Below are 15,037 nucleotides of genomic sequence, written 5' to 3' on the forward strand. Positions count from 1 at the left end.
TCCGCTGCTAGACCCATGAATGATTCACTTGTTTGCCATCCAGTCTGACCCTGTCTTCTCCATCTCGAGGTCATGTGGATTCCTCGCACTGTACGATACCTGGTCTTCACTGCGAACAAGTGCCTTATGTGCAAGTAACAGTCTTAGAACCTGCTTCACTATTGAAGCAATATTTTTTTTTTGTTATCACTGTCACAATTTTATGATGTGAAAACTTGAAAAATCAAATACTCTAAGGCTTGGAAGATTAGCTTGTTGGTATGTGAAATGTTTTTTTTTTTTTTTGTTATCTCAGTATGAAATATCATGCTGCTTGAAAATGTCATATTTGTAATGTCTTTCAAATAGCCTGTTCTTCAATGCAACTAAACAGGACCTGAAAGCTGTGTGCAAGTATTGGAGAGCTCTGGCCACTTTTTTTGTTGCTAGGTGCAGCTCAGAGCAAGATTCATAAGTTTGTGAAGTGTGTGTATGTGTGTGTGTGGAGTGGGTAAGGGAGTTACGTCGCACACTATTGTTTTTCCCCAAGTTATTCTTGGAAAAAGAGATTTTAATTATATTGTGAAAGTTGCAATTAAAAGAGAAGAATCTTTGATTCCTTGCATTTTACCTTCTCTAGGCCACAATTGGTCAGGAGAAATAAGTGACAGTTGCTAAATAAATATAAATTGCATTTTTAAAACAATATGTATATTACCTTACGGGTATTTTATGAACTAATGCTGTCCCAGAGCTCTGAGTGAACCCATGCGCTGTCAGTTGTGGTACATTGATTCCAAACTCCTTGATTACAAAAATAATTAAATTGTTGAATCTTCAACACCACTTGTTTTTCCATCAAAAATGGACAAAAAAAGTTTATAATCATGTGTTTAATGTTATAAAATATATTCATATCCGCCCAACTTTTGGAGAGCTTTAATAATGTACAATCTTGGGGAAAAAAATCGATTTTGAACACAAGACAAACTCAAATCAAAGGTAATGAAAATTGCAAGATGACCTTGCACGACTTGCAAAAATTGCAAGATGACCTTAAACTGTAACTTTTCTTCACAATTTGTTATTACAAATTATCAGGCATTATCTTTATTTTGAAATTGAGCCACGTCGAATTGGTATATCATATCGATGCTTCGCTCTCATTGCTGCAGGAATCTTCAGAGTTGAGAAGTCAACTGAGAGCTAGAAGGTGGCAAAGCTCTATATAGACTTGCTAAGAGTCTTCTTCAAGCAGTCAGTCATGAGCCAACAGGAAGAGGCCTCACGTGATAGGGTGCTTAGAGAAAATGCTTGCAGTATACACAGAGCCTTACCCCCTTCCAGCTGTCGGTTGATTTCTCCACCCTGAAGATGCCTGATGCAATGCAGCCTGCAATTTACTAAGTTTTATTTAGTTGGAATTAAATTAGAATACAAGTATCAAAATATTCTCAAAAACGAATATTAAATTTAAATAGAGAAAGTGGTGGGCGGGGATGTGATTTTTTTAAAATAATTTAATGATAATTTAAAAAGAGTTATTTTAACAAATCCTTGTACATGGTTTCATGCAATGGAACTAGATGTGAACAATAGGTAAATGCATTCGACAATTTGTTTTGTAGTATTGGTAGGTACACTACTATAAAAAAAATTAAACCATTACAATGAAAAGTCTTAGATCCAGAATGTTTGGGACTATGGCCATGCTTGGTTATTGATTTGGCCCAATAATCAAATGTCAATATAGTTTATACGTAGTACAAGGGTTGTGATAAGCTGATCTGTAAAAAAAAAAATAAATCCGATGAGCATTGTACTTCTTCAAAAAATCACAACAGAATTGTACAACTGAAATGTGGACTGCAACCAGCTAGACAACAGGAAACACTTAACTGAAATGAAAACTATAAGTAACGATAAAGTCTGAGCAAACTAAAAACATCGGCAGCACAGTAATGCGACACCTGGAGGCCAAGGTCAACTACCAGAATCAACCTGAAAACATCTGTATGGAAGCGGCTGGTATGATGGCTCGATTGGGGCCAGATAGCAGAATATGCCGGACCATAGAATACTGGTATATTCTGTTTGACTTTGCCAGGAAATTTGCCATTTGTTTTATTTGAAGATTCAGTTTGGTGAAAAACTTTGCATCTGATGTGAAGCTTCAGGTTTTTTGCCCAACTTTAAAACATTGGAAGCCTAAGATTCGTTCATGAAATATTTCTAATTTTTTTTTTTTGTGATGTATGTGTGTTGCTTGAATAAATTTAGTTACTTCAAAAAAGCAAAAGAAGGTACTCTTACTTTAATGAATTCTCAATATTAATACTATGCATTGTTATTTTATAACTTTTATTGACTGACATTATATATTGGTTAATGACTTAATCAGTTCAAATATTACAAATGTTAAAAAAAGACAACGAGAACAATGTTTGCAATATGATTTGACTTCCCGAATTATTATTAAACATTCAATTTGATTTTCACTTTGCATCAAAAAATCGAGCATTGGCACAGGCCTACTAGAAATGACACTGAGTTTACAGTGAATGAGGTGACAGGAGTGTTGTTTGTTGCCTGATCGCACTGGTGAACACGCGAGGTGCTGCAGCGACGGTGCGATGGAAGGCAACGGCACCAACGCCTCTCAGCCCCACGCCCGCGTCCCCAGCATCCTGAACCTCAACCTGGAGGACACCAACTGGGTCATGACGTCGTCGTTCATCATCTTCACCATGCAGACAGGTGCGACCCTGCCTTGCCCGGCGACGTGACTCAGCGCTGAACCTGCGACGAAACGTCGAGATGACGACCCCCCCCCCCCCCCCCCCCCCCCCCCCCCCCCCCGGTTCGCAGGGTTCGGCATGCTGGAGTCGGGCTGCGTGTCGGTGAAGAACGAGGTGAACATCATGATGAAGAACGTGGTGGACGTCGCCCTCGGGGGGCTCACCTACTGGGCGTTCGGCTTCGCCATGAGCTTCGGCCGCAGCCCGCTGAACAACCCCTTCACCGCGCTCGGCGACTTCCTGGTCGACCCGGCCGTGGAGGACCCGCTCATGGGCCCCATCTCGGCCGCCTTCCTGTTCCAGCTGTCCTTCGCCACGACCGCCACCACCATCGTGTCCGGGGCCATGGCGGAGAGGTGCGGGGCTGGCAGGGACACGGCTCGGACCCCTCACTTTACAAGCAGACAGAATAATAAACTAGCAGCAACTTCGCTACATGAGGTTACAGAGGGATCATATTGGAAGGATTCTTGTAATATTTCGTTCCCCATTATAGCCCATCATGCCTTATGCACAGAAGTGGCAGGAATTGCATTCCCAAGTAGTCTATAGAAGCATATGCTTCTTGTTTCGCCGTACAGCTGAGCGATTCCTTCCCCTCCCTTCGTCGTTTCCCCCTTTTTCTCTACCTCTTCCCCTGGTCGGATTTCCCCTCCGCATCCCCACTCCTTCCCCTGTAGTGTGTTATTCCGCCGCAGCGCCCTCTTTTTTGTGCTTATAAGGGCCTGCGAGCTCTCGTCTCGGGTCGTTCGGTTGCGGTCGGGGGAGCAGTGGTACTGGTCAGTATCAGCGATGACGGTAACTTGCATACAGTAACGTTAAATTTCTTGCACGATGTTTGTTTGAACGCTGGTTTGCACACATGTTATAGTAAGCATGTCTTTCATACATACTTGACATGTGGTTCAAGCAGAGACAGTAACACACAACACAGGCTAGGGATGACCGAGAATGAATCGACCGTATTCTGCAGAAATTTCCTGGAGAGATGCGGGGGGAAACTACGGAATATCTGAAAAACCACGATGGCCGGATCGGCATCTGAAAACCTGGCTCTCTAAGATGTCAGTCTGGTGTCTTTCCACAGCACCACCACACTCCGCTTATTGGGAGGAAAATTTATTCCTGAAATCCACCCCATCAAGTCGCGGTTGTGTTTTCATTGCCGATAATGAGGTTGTAGAAGCTACTATATTGTTAGCATGGAGTGTAGGTATTTTTTTTTTAGATATGTCTCATCAACAAGATCATTAGACTCGGACTCATACGTTGTAAGTCAGGAAAATCAGGAAAGAAATCAGGATGAAAGGTTAGGGTATCTAACTTGGGATCCATCTAATCCGAGTCTAACGTTTTACGCTTCCTCGCTCGGTATGTTAGCTGAAAAGTGTTATGTATGTATTATGAAATTTAACAAATCAATCAATAAAAAAAAGACACTATCCTAAAATTTAAAACTATATTTTTTGAAAAACTGGCACTCAGATTATCTAGCTCTATTCTGTGATTAAATAGATAGAAGGAAATTATAACAAACCATCAATTTGCATAACTTTCAAAAAGTGCAAATTAAATTACTATGACTTAAATTTCAAGGTTCTAGTAAATTTCACAGTAAGCACAAAACTGCACAATGAAATGACAGCAATGAGACTTTTTTTTGCAGTCTATTTATACCAGTGTCCAAATGCTACCTAAACGCAGAGAATGTTATTTTTTTTTTTTAAATTGTCGTTCTATTTATCACTAAGTTATTAATGAAGGATTAAGTAATTGAACGGGTTTCAATTGAGAAAAAAAAAGCATTCATAAATTGAATATTTTATCTCAAATATATTTTGTTTATTTTAAAATAAATCACTTCAAAACTTATTTTTTAAAGTGTGGATGACTCCCTTAAAATTAATTTAAAGCCATGGGTGACACTACTTGTACTATATTTTCCTTCCTCATTCAAACGAGCAATCACCAAACTACATTTTTGTTTGGAGTTAAAATCACTCTGAATGTATTAAATGTATAAAAATTACTTTGATCAAAATTATGTAAATATGACATGCAAACATATTGAAAAAATCAAGCAGTAATAACTAGGGACAAGATTATATGGTGCATTGTGATAAAACCTATAAAAAAAAAACTCTGAAAAGATTGTTAATGCACTGCATAACACCGAAATGCAAATTCATACAATATAAAGGATCTAAATGAAACATAAGATGAAATTAATCAGTATTTTTAATGAAAAATTTACTCAAATCACAAAAATGTTATCTTTTACTATAGTAAATTCAATTAACATATTTTATTTAGCAAGAAGTTTGTATCAAAATGTATAAATGTACTAAATTTATTGGAAAAATTGTTACTTTTTAATTTTAATCTTGCAACTGTTATCAGTAACTCATTTTTTTTACATTATGGCATTGGTACATATATTTCAAACGCACCAAATACTTGCCAATTTATTTTTATTGTTCATAGTAGTAAGACATGCTTATTACCAATTATTATATTGTAAAAGTGCATCACATATCAATAAAAATGAAATTTTTTTTAGTAAAATTAGTCTCATCAAAATTTAAGTGTAATATTTTTTTTAATAATAAGCTATATTTATGAATAAAAAGAATTAATAAGAAATAAAAACAAAAACACTGAAATTCCTGTTTTAAGAACAAAATTAGTCTGAAAATAAAACCATAAAACCTCGTCCCTAGTAATAAACACTAGACCTAGGTTAAAGAAATTTTTAAAAAGGTGTCCTTTTCCTACTTCCAGGTGCAACTTCAAGGCATACTGCATATTCTCCCTGCTGAACACGATCGTCTACTGCATTCCCGCGGGCTGGGTCTGGGGCGAGCACGGCTTCCTCAACCAGATGGGGGTGGTGGACATTGCCGGCTCTGGACCCGTGCATCTCATCGGGGGATGCTCGGGTGAGTGAGGGACCACACCACTTCAACAGTGACGAGCTGCCCAGAACTGATAGTTCATTTGGCACTTTAGCTGGAAAGAACAAATAAGATGAATTACTGCTTGTCGTCCAGGTCTACATTGAGGTCATTATGGCCCCCGCCTACCCAGACACACATACGGTGTGCAGAGCTCCCGAAATAACCACGCGATTTGAAAACTGCTCAAGACATCCGAGTGAGGTCTCTTTTCGAAAAATCATTTAACGATATACCGAGGGTGGATGAGTTAGTTCTGATTCCGTATTTCATTTTTAAACTGTATTTTTAGGAGGATGAAAATGATTAAAAAGTTTATTTTCAGACTACATTTTTAGAAATGAAACACCCAGAACAAATTCTTGAAAACACTCGAAAGAATTGCATTACACTTTTATCTTCGTTTCTCAGCCATTTAATGTTATGTTTGCTGCTCAAATTTCATAGTTGTCCTATACACAACAAGAAGACTGCGTGCCAGTTAGGAGCCTTGTGCTTAGAAGCAATACCACGCTAGAAGCACCAGCGAGCATTGCACATATCATTCCGCTCTCTACCACATTTACATCCCTGACCAAACTTCATCACCATGTCTTTATAAAGAAATATTTATAAAAATGGGACCTGGCTATGAAAACAACTGAAATTAACTTTCAGTGTATGACCATAACATAATTTGTCAGGCAATATTTTAAATTAAGAATATATTCCTGACTTTTTACAAATAGAATTAGACAGTGCAAAAATTATGAGCACTGTATATTAAATTATGCTGTTAATTATTAACAGCATAATTTAATATACAGTGCTCATATGGTAAAACTTACAAAGGCATTTCACTGAAATTTTTTTAAAAATGTCATGAAAATACAATAATTCAAGATGGAGGGTGTGGCTAAGTCTTAAGCACAGAGATCTTACAGCTGAAGGAGGCTCTTGCACAGACAGCTAGTGGCTTTACTGACTGCAGCGTCAGAAATTCAACCAAACAATCAACAATCAAGACTGCTATCATGACGGCGATGACCCCTCAGAATTTTGCAAAAAGAATGACGCTCAGGAGTGGGGAACTCGATGGCGGAGAGGGGGAGGGGGAAAGAGTCGGACAACTGCAGGACTCTTTGCAGGTTTTTCCATCGCCATGTTCGTAACAATTGTGAATCTTCAGTGTGTACTTTATTGTTCGGTTATATTATTCAAGTGGATTATTAAAGTGAGAAGTTTCAATTATTACGCACCAGGCAGCCCTGAAAGAGCAGAGAGAATGACTATGTGATTCATGCCTAGAATATGTTGTTCCTTTGAAGAAACCTGTTTAGTTTGTAAATAGTGAAATCAAACACACATTTTATAGCATTTTGACTAGCAGGTCTTGGGCACAGGTTACAGCTACAGATTTTTATCCCGAAATTCTAAAGTTCAGCACATTCTGTAGTGTGGCACTAATCAAGAAGCTCACATTCAGATTTTTTCAGGTGGACTCCTACTGTTGAACTTCTCCGCCAGGTCACATTACTTCGGTGCTGGCATTTTTAGTTCTCTCAGAGTTTATCATTACTGTCGGTTTTCATTTCGGTAGTGTTTCCTGTTTTCTAGTGGGTTACATTTCACATTTCAAATTTTTTTTGGTACTATTACCTATTCACAAACGGGGTTACTAAATTAAAGGATTCAAACTATAGACCCATATCACTTCTTAATGGCTTTTTAAAAATCTTTGAAAAAATATTATTGAGAATTTTAAATTTCCAAATAAAAAATAGGTTATCTATCAATCACTATGGCTTGGTACATTGTCACCTTTATTATTCAATATATGTCTCTTGCTCTTAACCAATCCACTGGTGTTCTGTTTGCCGATGATATAAAAATTCACCGAAAAATTACTTCCCTAAATGATTGCTCATTACTTCAACTTAATATTAATGAAATTAATAACTGGTGTAAAACAAACCAAGTAGCACTTAACAAAGGAAAAACTAAAATTATTTCCTTCATTAGGAAATATCTAACAATCAAGAACGATTACTTTTTAGACAACACATTAATTCCAAAATCCTCCTCTTTAAAAGACCTGGGAATTATTTTAAACTCAAAATTATTCTTCCATGACCATTTTGATTCTAAAATCTCTAACTCCTGAAGAATGCTTTCCCTCATTAATACATTACTTTTCATGCAACGACTGCTGATTCTATACTATCACTCTACATGTCTTTAATTAGATCAAAACTTGAATATTAATCAATAATTTGGGACAGTATTATAATAATTGATAGTAAAAAAAAATGAAAATATTAAAAAAACTAATCAATATGATTACTTACAAAAAATTCCCTCGCCCGAATTTACCTTCTCTTGTTGACCGGCAAATATATCTAGATTTACTAATTGTAAAAAAATTGTTATTAATCTCAAATTAATTGTAAATACATGCTAGATAACAGTGTTTTAAGAGTCCCTACATTTCACAGCCATTTGGTTTAAACTTATTTGTTTCTTGAATAGAAATAATATGTTACACAGACTCATAACCAATTTTAATAACTGCGAGGCTTTCAAAACCAACAACAAATATTACTATGTGGTTTGTATTTTTTTTTTTCTTTTCTTATAATATATTAGTATTTTAATGTTATTATTATATTGTCTGTTGTTCACATCTATTAAACTCATTCAGTGTTGATGTTTATATAACAATGTATGTATAAATAAATAATGCCCGTTAAAACTATGCTGGCAATCTATAACCCAGGAAAATGGCTAATCTGGCCAGGCAGTGGTCCCGAGCATGTTCCACCGTCCCCCCACGTACCTTGCATGTTGGTAGCGCTGGTGTCCGCTGCCATGCTGGGGCCGAGACTCGGCCGCTACGCCGACGGGAAGGAGCCCCTGCCCCCGGGCACGCCGGTCAACGCAGTCATGGGGCTGTTCGTGCTGTGGTGGGGCTGGCTGGGGTTCAACTCCGGAAGGTCGGTGGCCTCAGGTGCATGCGTTCGCAGCTACGCCCTTCTGCGTGACGTCTGCCGGGGGAAACCGAGTCTCTGTTCAATAGGAAGAAATAAACACTCAACCAGGGCCGGTGCAAGGTATATTGGCGCCCTAGGCGAAAAACCTTAATGCCCCCCCCCCCCCCCCCCCCCCCCCCCCACCCTGGCCGGACACCCGAAAAGAACATTTTCCTTGCCTCAAAATACATCACGTAAGCCTAAGATTTTGTCAACAATCAAATGTAAGCAGGCTTGTGTTTATTTTTATGTTTTTACTTATTACAAATCATAAACAGGTCAACGTGGACTTTAAATAATTACTTATATCAATATAAACATTTCAAACTGTTACAAAAATCCATTTTCATCTAGTTTCAATAATCGTTAAACATATTATATCAGCTGTTTTGTGTCGTGCTGCGCCGCCCCCAGCTACTTGGCGCCCTAGGCGGTTGCCTAGTTCGCCTGTATGGACGCGCCGGCCCTGCACTCAACTATAGTGTGGGCCAGAAGTCTTTAGACCTGGACTCTGCAGTCTGATGAAATGCTCAGAGTGGATCAACAGAGCCACGCTGTAGGCGGAGCCCTCTGGAACCAAATAGTGCAGACTCGGCACGGTCCTCTTACACATCAGCCATTTTAAAAATATCAGTCATCATAATGATGCTGTTTATATCTATATTTATTGCTTGTTAAGCACTACATGGTCAACTTAGGTATTTTTAACTTATTTTCCACTTAAAGAAAAATGCCTCGTCCAAGGCAGTTTTTCAGCTTCGTTGGCCACACCCCACTGATACGTATTCCACTTCCCCAACTACCTCTATTGTCCCTCTTACCTCTCACGCTCCTAACCTCGTTGTGACATCTTGCAAGACCTTTGGCCCACACTATATAAAAATCTGTAAAAAAAATCGGTTAACCCTATATGCCTCAGATTTACGAGAACTGAGTCAGTATACAAGTGATTCTGAGGTCACTATAATCTTGAAGATCACATTGCCTAAAGCCTCTGGGCCTGTGTGACGTAAAAAAACCATGAAAATGGTATTGAGGGATATTATTGGTTTGGTGTATTAATTTTCACATAGAAAAAATTTTGTACAGCACACAGTGTTCCTCATACATTTCAGAACTGTAATATTTCCATTCTCAAACAATGTAACATTGAGCCAATATCATAGAAATATCTGGAACATTTGTGCTGTCTTCCCACATTTTATGAAAAGAAGCGCTTTGAGATTTAAAAAAGCAGAGACTTAGTTTAAGAGGAATCTGTCAGAGATGATGGTTAAGTATAGGTACAGTCAGTTCAAAATGACTCATAAATGTGCTTCATGCATAGAGGCACGTATTAAGTGCCGGAATTTGAGATACCTAGTTTATGTAAGCCACTTGCTGCCTAGCTGAATTCCTCCTTGAAAGTATGCTTTTAAGAATGATACTCCTTCAAACAATTAAAAACTACTCTAAATTAAAATACTATCGCAAGGATAATGTTTCACTCCACCGAGTCCTTCAGCATGTTAATGTAGTTTTAAATAATACCACCTCCTGTTCACTAAATAATATGGAGAGGGCAACCTCTTACTGCATAAAATGTTTTAGCCTTCCGATGTTATGGATATTAAATACACTTTTAACGAGATTTATAACCTAAAGAGCAACAACTAAACGTCTTGCTGTAACTGTGTAGAACGCAGGAAATTCCTTCCTGCACTTGAACAACCTGTAAATCAATTCCATAAATTCTCATTACTCTGTAGACAATAGTAAATTGTACATTATTTAAGAAGAGAAGAGAGACGTGGTGACTGAGTGGTTAAAACACTTGACTCTCACCAAGTTGGCCAGGGTTCGATTCCCGACTTCTTCGCGAGTGGGAAACACGGTGGACATTGCCATGGCCTGTGGATTTTCTCGGGGTACTCCCGTTTCCCCCACCAATTCACCCCTTCTCCTCACCTCACGCACTTCTTCAGGCTGGCCGGAACGACAGGTCTGTCCCTCGGGTAGAGCAGCCGGCTTCTCCATCTATGTGCACCCTGCCTCACACTGGTAACTGCATGTCGAATGTCAGTTTCATATAAGTTGACATGAATAAGGATGTACTCTTAAGGAAGATGGACATACGACTGTTAACAAGTTGCTGATCATTCAAATATCAAATTTGAATCGTAAAAATGTGAACGTGTTACAGCAGTGTTAAATATTTTGATGATGAATGCAAGAATGTAGAAGATGTCCTCAGTTATCAAACAGAGGTGGTAGAGGCGAAACTAACCGATCGCCCTACAGGTAATCACTATTCAGTGAATCCGCTCGCTAACTCTCCTTCTCCGCAGCACGTACGGTGTGAGCGGGGCCAAGTGGGAGTATGCGGCCCGCGCGGCCGTCATGACCATGTTGGCCTCGTTCGGTGGAGGATGCATGGGTCTGGCCTATTCGCTGGTGACGACGCAGGGCCGGCTGGACATTCTGGTCCTCATCAACGGCATTCTGGGGTCACTCGTCGCCATCACAGGTGAGTGCGCTACGCTCGCCAACTCCCCAGGCGAGACAACCACACTCACATTTCAAAGGGTTTGAATATGAGGTCCGACCATCATAGTCACAGAGATGTAATTGGAAACATTTTCCATTCAGATAATTCTCCTTTTTACCGGTACTAACACAGATTTACATAATTGAAGATAGTGTTTGCATCTTAAACACTATAATCGTATGACGTCCGTCTACAATGGTCTACAAAAAAAAACTGCTTCGTGATACCGTTAATAGAGCTGACCACAGCACAACATGACAGCACACATACAGACAGACATACGCACACAAAATAAATTGAACATAACCACCACCTCTAGATACGTTAAACTGCACATCCTTAAACAGACATGTTGATATACTGACGCCCCCGTAAGCCCCAAGGGAGCGTCGCAAACCGCGAACAACTGCCGGGAATTACCTGGTATAGTGTATCGCCATCCGACATATCAGAAAAATAGGTTACGGCACACAGTTCACCAAACCTCTCGGCATTCAACACGGGTATCAAAAAAAATCAGGGCTTAATTTAAACAGCGAAAGAAAGGAATTTGCTTGAGAAAGCACAACTTTTGCGGCAAGTACGACAAAACATTATTTATTAATCTGAACCTCTGAAATCAAACTATTACAAGCATTAAAAGAATATAAGCATTCGCCGGTACATATTAACTAAATCGGGCCCGATGCTATAAACTATATATATATATATATATATATATATATATATATATATTTATTCATACCCAGCACATGATAAGGAAATATAAAAATACCCTAAACTTAACATCAGTTACAATAGACACCTTATAGTGATTTAAAATCTCTGATAAACCAAGTTCAAGCTAGTTAACACCTTCCTTGTTACGCGACGTGCTCAAGTGTTCGGGGGGCGGGTACCCTTAAAACGTTCAACGCGAGTCTCTACCATTTGAATTTCATCATAAGTTTCAATTATTTACTTCACGTGTCCATATCATAAAGTTGTTAAATGTAGCTGGGGAAAAACAGACCTCCGACGTAAAATAACACTCTCAGGCTTGACGTAATTATTTCTGCCACCAATCTCTTGCAGCATAACCCCGTTGCACAAGGGGAATCACAAGGGAAGTCACTCACGTATCGGCTCGTCGTCTCCGTTGGATTAGCGAATCCTCGCTAAACCCCACTGGTCCTCAGGCCAGTCGGTGCTGACGGCTATACTAGCCGGAAGGAGCCTCGTTCCGCCGCGATAGTACCGCGACTCTCTTCTTGACGAGCTTTACAGTTACTCTTGCACACAGATACCAACGAGTTATTTTGCTGCCCAAGCCGGCCCCACACTCGCAAAAGTCGTTTTTTTTGCGAGGCCGCTTCGCGCGGACCACCTCACACACCGGCCCGTCGTCCAGAACAGCTGATCGCCTGCCTCCCCTCCCCTCCTTCAAAAAAAGGGAGGGGAAAAAGTCTGTCTCCCTCGCGCGCATGCGCGCTGTGCTCGTGATTTGTTTCATTTTACCCCGATCACCACTTGTCCAACTTTGCTATGTCGCATTAATAATTAAAATAGTTTTATACAAATGCAAATATATAACTACATTATAAATATAACTAATAAACACAATTATTTAATGATATTCTCACTAACTGTTACCAGGTGCTCTCGGGCGACACTAGCGCTGAAAAACGTTACCAATATTTCAAAAATACCGCCGTACGGATAACACCAATACTCAAATAAACTATACTAAAGGAAAACTATAATATAAACTTCCTTTTAATTTCCTTGTAAAACGGTACCCCGAGAAAAGGGGTACAATACCAAGACATCTCTCCATGCTGTAGTCTGTAAGTGTTTGAAGTGTTTACAGATGATATCAAAGGACTACACACAGCAGGGATATTAGGTTTGCATTCGCCCATGGCCTTTAGAAAGGAACCATACTAGCATTGACGTAAAGTGATTTCAAGAATCCAAGGGTAGAGACAAGATTTTAAGTTGTTATTAAAAAGCAAATTGCATCATTAAAAATAGTGTATTTTATCTTTATCATCATCAAAGATTAAAACACATCTAACAATAATAACTATTAAAGCACAATTACATTTGACCAACTAATTCAACAATTTGTAGTTAAGACATAAAATGTGTGCATAAACCAATATGTACTACATACTTACATTGATAAAAGTAAGTTAAACAAAAACTTTTATCGATTGCGTGGTTAGATTATATTTCAATTTTATTTTATTTTTAAATTATAATTTTACTTTTTGTGTCTGTCTTATTATTTCAATGTTATTAATATGAAAAAAGACATCAATAAGGAAACTAAAGCCCAAAATTATTATACTTAAACATTTCCTTGTTATGTTTCTCTGTAGACAATGTATGTATGTAATCAGCTATATAGACAACTTTCATTTACTTTAATTTGAAAAATTCACATAGAAACTAATTTTTTTTTCTTTACATAGTTCACCAAATAATAATTTAGGTTTTTAAATAAAAGTATAAACTAAAGATTTATGAAATGAATTCTATATTTTAATATATAAAATCAAGTATTTAAGATGAAATTCACTGCATTTTGATTTTTTTTGCCTTGCATTTCGATGTTATGTAATATGTGACACGTGATATGCACCATGTTGACTATATCGTCGTTAGAGGCACCGGTGCACCCCTGACAAATTGGATTACGCCGAAAATACACTCTATTACCTGCAGTCACAACTGCCTACGGTCTATCGCAGTGAGCTTTACAAGCTCTCTACGACCAATGTTCTTCCTGAATACAAAATGGTCTTTTCAGACACATGTGCACACTTGTTACTGCATCACCGTCTGCATGGTGGAGTACCCTAATAATAAACTTTTCTTGCTTGATGTTGCAACGAACTTGTGCCTACTGCAATGAACGTAATGGCAGTGTATTCACTTTAATTTCGCTGTTAATTTGGTTTCATCACTATTAATGATATAATCTTGTCTCTAACCACAGGAAACTGAAATCAGGATCGTTGAACCGGGATTAAAACCCAGTATTCTCTACAATGCGAGTCCAGTGTCTTTCCACTGTGCCACTTCGGTCCACAGTGGTGAAATATACATGTGAAATGCAGTGCACGATTGCCTCTTCGTCTATTCTTTCTCGAGCGTCTGTCCGTCTCGCAAGCCGGCTGCTTCCTCTACCGGGCGTGGGAGGCACTGCTGATCGGCGCTGTGGGCTCCGCCATCACTTGCGTCTCCATGCCGATGTTCGACGCGCTCGGCATCGACGACCCCGTGGGAGCCTCCTCCGTACACGGTGAGCTACATCCAAGTACGTCCGTGGTTCGGCTTCGCCAAGCTTCACGTGTGCTGGTACGTGGGATGTTTTTTCCGCATGCAGGTATGGCATCCATCTGGGGCGTGCTGGCGGTCGGCCTGTTCGCAGACAATCCTCGGCCACTGCAGACGACGAGTGGCAGAAGTGGCTTGTTTAAAGGTGAATAGCTTGGCAGAGTACTAACAATGCATACACGCCTGCGCTAATAATGGGATTTAAAATATCAAAACAAGTTATTTATTATTCATGTTCAATTCAAAATCCAATAGTTACTCTTTGAAAAAATGAATATTTAATTGTATTCGCAAGTGTAGTGAAGTTGTTACATATTACCTGATGTAACTATCAGCATTTGGGTTGCCTCTTACAATAATATAAATGTGTGTGATACAAAGTAAAAAAAAATTGACAAGCCAAATATAATTAGACATACTGTAACTATGTACATCATCACATGCTTA

At 39.0% G+C, this 15,037-nt stretch overlaps 2 protein-coding genes across 7 annotated transcripts in view; one reads left to right on the top strand and one right to left on the bottom strand.

Moving 5' to 3' along the window:
- LOC134528234 (putative ammonium transporter 3) overlaps positions 1-15,037 on the top strand; it is an 18,477-nt gene continuing 3,440 nt past the window's right edge. For 2 of the 6 annotated variants that reach the window (XM_063361665.1, XM_063361666.1), the window contains exons 1-7: positions 2,418-2,736; positions 2,848-3,133; positions 5,559-5,716; positions 8,562-8,703; positions 11,067-11,245; positions 14,424-14,555; positions 14,640-14,735. In XM_063361665.1, coding sequence (XP_063217735.1) covers positions 2,613-2,736; positions 2,848-3,133; positions 5,559-5,716; positions 8,562-8,703; positions 11,067-11,245; positions 14,424-14,555; positions 14,640-14,735 — 1,117 coding nt within the window. In that variant the 5' untranslated portion in view covers positions 2,418-2,612. Of the gene's footprint in view, positions 259-2,417; positions 2,737-2,847; positions 3,134-5,558; positions 5,717-8,561; positions 8,821-11,066; positions 11,246-14,423; positions 14,736-15,037 lie in introns of those variants that run through there. The other 4 variants (XM_063361664.1, XM_063361662.1, XM_063361661.1 and 1 more) reach the window with 4 other exon arrangements.
- Positions 8,738-15,037, bottom strand: part of LOC134528236 (origin recognition complex subunit 4) — a 26,951-nt gene continuing 20,651 nt past the window's right edge. The window contains exon 8 of the mRNA XM_063361669.1: positions 8,738-8,754. The gene's annotated coding sequence lies outside the window, so the exon portion shown is untranslated. The remainder of the gene's footprint in view (positions 8,755-15,037) is intronic.

This window comes from Bacillus rossius, chromosome 1 (genome assembly GCF_032445375.1).
Source record: "Bacillus rossius redtenbacheri isolate Brsri chromosome 1, Brsri_v3, whole genome shotgun sequence".
Lineage (NCBI taxonomy): Eukaryota > Metazoa > Arthropoda > Insecta > Phasmatodea > Bacillidae > Bacillus > Bacillus rossius.